The following is a 5,677-nucleotide window of genomic DNA, read 5'->3' on the forward strand; positions in this document are numbered from 1 at the left end:
GGGATGGAAATACCACTAATATCTAGGATGATATCTGGATCCCAAACTTATAAACTAATCTTAGCAGCTTAAAAACAACTACTAACTCACACTTACACTTGTGAAGGATCTGATAGATCCTTCCACTAAGAAGTGGAATTACTCATCACTGATTGACTTGTTTCCCTTGCCCATTGCCAACAAAATTAATAATGTCAGAATAGCTAGAGGTAAATCTGATAGACTTAGATGGCTTCTTACCAAATCGGGGAATTTTACAGTTAAGTCAATGTATAAAAAGCTCACTGAAAAATAGAAGTCATTACAATCTAGGCCATCCTGATACATGTTGGAACTCTTTATGGAACTTAAATGTCTCTCAACGAATAAAAATCTTTGCTTGGAAATGCCTACAAAATGCTTTGTCAACTAACCTTAAACTAGCAAAATTCATCGATGACATTAATCCAAACTGCCCTTTAAACTGTAATGATGTAGAATCAATAGAACATTTGTTATTTTTCTGCCCTTTTTCCAAAGAGGTGTGGGCAGCTGAACCATACCCAGTACATTTTCAGTTTAATAGTTTTATAACTTTTATTGACATCTGTAAAGACTGGTTAGGTAAACAGAATACAATTATACATGTAGAAATTGCGTTGACAAAAGCTTGGTTTATATGGAAGGAGAGTGTAATTTAGTTTTTGAGAATAAACATCAAACAAGTGCTCAATTAAGTACTGGGATTCAAAGACACTTAGAATTTTGGTATAAAGACCACCTCATTCTGACACAAGTAAGGATAAAAAGAGATAAGAACACTAACTGGAACCCTCCTAAGAGATCCCAACTGAAAATAAACATTGATGCAGCTTGGATCTCAGCTAATTTGCCAGCAGGTTTCTCTTTAATTCTTAGAAATGAAGCAGGAATTCTTGAACAAGGAAGAGCAAGAGCTTTCACAGCCTCTACCCCTGAAGAAGCAGAAACACTAGGACTTTTGCAGGCAGCAAAATGGGCAGCATAAATGGGTCTGTCCAACTTTACACTAGATTTGCAAGAACATTTTCGATTACCTAAATGGAAAGGAATCCTTGATAGAATGGCAAAACATACCCATTTTAGATGAAGCTGTCAATGAACTTAAGTCTTGTAATAACTTTTTGGGATTTTATTTTGTACCAAGATCAGCTAACACAGTAGCTGACTTAATGGCCAAAGAAGCCAAAAACTTTAGTTCCCTTCTTAATTGGACGAAGGAAACTCTTGATTGTATTAGAGTAGCTTTAGAAGTAGATAAATCAAATGCTAGGGTAGACTTATCCGTCCAAACATTAGATGGCTCTACTCACCATGATGTAAGGGTTACTAACTCCCTAAGTTAGTTTTTTTTATGCATTTTAACTTACAAAACAAAGCGTTGTTGAAAGAATCAGTCTTAGAGAAGCGAAATGTTATACACTTCTTTGATATGTGTGGAGATAGAACTTGTTGGGATCAATTAAAAGAAAAAGCACGTGTTTAGTCCCCATGTCTAATCAAAAATTCGAAAGTGCTACAAGGACCCCGGATTTATACGCCACCATCTTACACCACTATGTGGCGCCTACATCAACCGTTAGTTGCCTCCCACACTACCCACCAGAAAAAAACAGGGAGGGCGGTTTAAAGAAATGAACCAACCAAAAGTTGACACATAGTGGTGTATAACTTTTGGGGTATAAATCCGGGTCCGTAAAGCACTTTCGTCAAAAATTTATCCGACCTAATCGAAGAATTCAGGTTATAGCTTTCATCACCCCCAGGCTGGCAGGCTAGTACTTTTAACGGTAGGTAAGCTTTCTAATTTGTCATCCTTTTTTGCTCCAAATTCGGTTAAAACAGCTACGTGTCAGTACCTACTCCGGTCTGGTAAGTGCAACCGTTGCGGGACCTTGTTATTGTCCTGGGAAGTTGCAACGATAAATGTCCGCAACTTTCTCACTCTCTTCTCTCTCGTGTTACGTCGCTGATCTTGAATTTCTAGTGAGTCATAGTAAAAACCTAATTAGATCGAAAAAAGAGATACAGGGGTAAAATGGGAGCTTCTTCATCTTCCGAACAAGACGAAATCACAGAGGAAGAAGAATTAGAACAACAAGAGTTAGAATCTTTAGCAGCTTCAACTGGAGCTCTTTCGATTCTTCAAAAATCTTTTTCAAATCTCTCCGATCCCGATACCAATTCGATTTCCATCCCATCTCTTCAAGTAAGTAGTAATAAACTCCTAACCATCTCATTGTCTCTCTATCAGATGTGTTGTCCGACATTTCACATTTGTTTATCATATATAAAGTTTTTCTGTAATTACTCATTTAGGCATTTTCACATTTATTTTAGGAATGCTTCAGATTAACCTTCGAAAACACACCCAGTAAAATGAAGTCACCATTGCCCGAATGTTTTTCGAGGTTATTAACTCATCTAGGTCCAGCCGTGGTCGACTTGTTTTTTATAGCGGATGAAAATGATGGAGTTCATTGGATTGAGTTCTTAAGAGGTTATATTAGATGTTGTGGAAGGATGTCATTATCAGTATCTCTCAACACCGTGTATAAATTATACGCTGGTATAAGTGCTAAAGCTGGCGCTCCTTCAAAACTAGAATTTGAATCGAAAGACGATGATTCTAAAACTAGTGGTAATTTCACGTCGGATGATGTTTTCATGCTCCTATGGATGTGTTGGATTATGTCATGGACTTCGGAAATATCTAAGCACTCTAAGCACCCAATGAATGTCGATCTACCAAATATAAACCATTTGATATTATCAGCTGTCACGTCGTGTGTTGAAATCAGCAGCGATGTTGATGTGGGGAAGGTTAATATCTCGGATTTGAATGTTCAATTGCCTGCTGAGAAACTTCATGCGTGGGCTTTGACAACAGTCCCAAATCTTGCTCATTGCTTTACTCAGTATGTTCATGATAGACTTCAAAGATGTACGGTCACAGAGGTACTGTGTATATATATATATATATCTGTTATGTGAATAAATTAGATTATGTATATGTATATTGTTATCAGTATCTGGTTAAATAGTGTGCTCAGTCGACTTTCAACTGGTATCTTTAAGTGTGGTATTATGATAACAACAATTGCTCATGGTATTTGAATAGGAACCACATAGCTCAAGCATATCCATCGTGGAGAGCTCCTCAACAGAGTCACATAATCCATGTCTTTTAACTTCTGGAAAAGCTTGGGCTATCTCTCTTACACTTACAAGTACCGTAAACAAAGAGATTCTAAAGACATGTGTTCCCAAAGATAGTGTTGGAGAATTCGAAAACCTTTTGTATAGGTCCGTTATTTTACTTCTGACCACTTGATTGCGTAGTGAGATGGGTTTTCCATTTATTTTGTTTACTGAATTATGTAATTGTGTAATACTTGTGTGTAGATCGTCTGTTCATGGGAAAGTCATGAATAGGTTCTGGTCTAGTGTTGATGGTTACCATGGAGCACTGTTAGTTTTGATTTCTGCTTGTTCTATAGAAAGCTGTGAAGGTGATTCCAATCCCGGGAGATGGATTATTGGTGTATTAACTGATCAGGGCTTTGAAAACAAAGATGTCTTCTATGGAAGCTCTGGATACCTATATGCTTTAAGTCCAATTTTCCATGTCTGCTCACCTATCGGTAAGTAACACAGTGGTGGTTCTTTTGTATTTTGGCTCTGGAAGTTCACTGAACAACTGAATCTTCTATTAAATAAACAGGAAGAGATAAGAACTTCATATACAGCCACTTGCAGCCTGCTGGTAGAGGAGTATATGAACCGCATCCAAAGCCTGTTGGTGTTGCTTTTGGGGGAACTCCTGGAAATGAGAGGATATTTATTAACCAAGATTTCTCTACAATGACTATTCGTTACCATGCTGTTGACAAGACTTACCGACCTGGATCCCTTTTTCCCAATCAGGTATGACTCGTCGGAGTTTGAAAATTGGTTGATATTTCTCCTACTGACATCTATTTCTACTTTTATTTGACGAGAGGTGGGATTTTAGTTGTTCAAGGTTTCATGATATTAGTCTCTTACTAATAATTTCTTGAAATATTACATCCATGGTGTATATAAGACATATCCACCAATAGTTGGGTGAACACAAATATGAATAGTGCATATGCTATTTACTCGTCTTAGTAAAAGGTTTGGTAAAATTTTATGAGCCGAGTAGTGAACTTCACTTTACCTTGTAGAAGTACACATAAGGAGAATACTGAGTTAAAGTCAACACACTGCAGGGAGTTTTAACTTACGAAGCTTCAATTCTGGAGGTGGAAGTATGGGGATTAGGTGGGGAGAAAGTTAAAGAACAGCAGGATGCGTACAGGAAAAGAGAAGAACTTTTTACTGAGCAGAGACGCAAGGTTGTTTATTCTTAGAGATCAGATTACCAGTAAAATTTCAAACTTTGTTGTTAAATTGCATGAACAATTTTGAGTTACTAAGCATTGGTTTGTGACCCAATCTGTAGGTTGATTTGAAAACTTTTGGTGCCTGGGAGGATTCACCAGAGAGGATGATGATGGACATGGTTTCCGATCCCAACAAAGTTCATCGGGAAGACCGGTAGTATTGCTCAAAGTTTCAAATCCCAGGTAAATCATTTCAATTTACTTACTCCAGTTTGTATAAGATTCTAGCTTATATTACACTTCTAGCTTAGAGTTGTAGTGAAAACTCTTGGTTGGTTGTAGAACAGACTTGAAGCAGTTTGGTTGCAGTGATAACTCTTAGCTAGTTGTATTGCATGGTGTACTCTTAGCTAGTTGTATTGCATGACGTAGCTAGCTATTGGCTTCATTGTCTTTTGGGCTAAGTATTCTCTTCGTTCCTACTATGCATCTTTATTTGTGAAAGAAAGAAAAGCTATTGATGCCCTTACCCAATAACGAGTAACAACTTATTCTTAAATAAACAAATAAATGATCCAGGTTAGCCGAAATCATTAAATCAGATCTGGAAGTTCTTTTAGTAGTCTTGTTAAGATCTGGCCAAAAGGTGAAGTAATCATTGTTTCTCTGTATCAACGAAATTATCGTATATGAATTGCAGGGGGGAGACGAAATTGTTTATACCAGTGCGTATTTCTGGTTGATGTTTAAATTCGGGCACAAAGTTAAATGGAACACCTACCGGTGCATATTTGGTGGAGCTTAGAGGCGCGCGCAGCCTGTTCTTTACCATTAGAAACTACTAAAATTGTTACTACAATGTTGTTTACTCAATGAAAGCAACTGGCAAGGAAGTCTTGGCTCTTGTTTTTGGTTTATCTTGTTCAATTCAGTTAAAAGTCCCTCTTGGGGAAACAAAGAAAGAAAATGGGTATTAAAAAGATAAACGAACAATTCTTGTAAACCCAAATTGTTGATTACCACAAAGTTTTTCTTTCTTTGCTTAATTTTAAATACACCACAAAAAAAAATTCACATAGTTGTCATTGTCCACACTGCCGGCAAAAAGCAATTACTACATTTTACATTTTGAGAAGGATATTTTTCGGAAAATGGGTCATTTGTCCAGATATTTTTAAAACATGGTTCAAATGGACAAGTAAAAATTAGTATGGTTGAAATGGACACTAAAAACATAGCAAGGATGAAACTGGATTCATCCTGACTTAAACTTAAAAAGTATTAAGGATGAA

General features: G+C 36.9%; 1 protein-coding gene across 2 annotated transcripts; it reads left to right on the forward strand.

Annotated features, from left to right (window-relative positions):
• Window positions 1-1,803: 1,803 nt before the first annotated feature.
• On the forward strand, window positions 1,804-5,431 carry LOC113349770. 2 transcript variants are annotated; one of them, XM_026593794.1, is made up of 8 exons: window positions 1,812-2,227; window positions 2,359-2,976; window positions 3,140-3,324; window positions 3,424-3,662; window positions 3,743-3,945; window positions 4,272-4,397; window positions 4,505-4,628; window positions 5,086-5,431. In XM_026593794.1, the coding sequence occupies exons 1-7, from the start codon at window positions 2,057-2,059 to the stop codon at window positions 4,601-4,603; spliced, it is 1,641 nt and encodes a 546-aa protein (XP_026449579.1). In that variant the 5' UTR covers window positions 1,812-2,056; the 3' UTR covers window positions 4,604-4,628; window positions 5,086-5,431. The 2 variants fall into 2 exon arrangements, with proteins under 2 accessions (XP_026449580.1, XP_026449579.1); XM_026593795.1 differs by lacking the exons at window positions 4,505-4,628; window positions 5,086-5,431 and having other exon boundaries at window positions 1,804-2,227; window positions 4,227-4,339.
• The last annotated feature ends 246 nt before the right edge of the window (window positions 5,432-5,677 follow it).

The sequence above is a fragment of the Papaver somniferum genome, chromosome 2, assembly GCF_003573695.1.
Source record: "Papaver somniferum cultivar HN1 chromosome 2, ASM357369v1, whole genome shotgun sequence".
Classification (NCBI taxonomy): domain Eukaryota; kingdom Viridiplantae; phylum Streptophyta; class Magnoliopsida; order Ranunculales; family Papaveraceae; genus Papaver; species Papaver somniferum.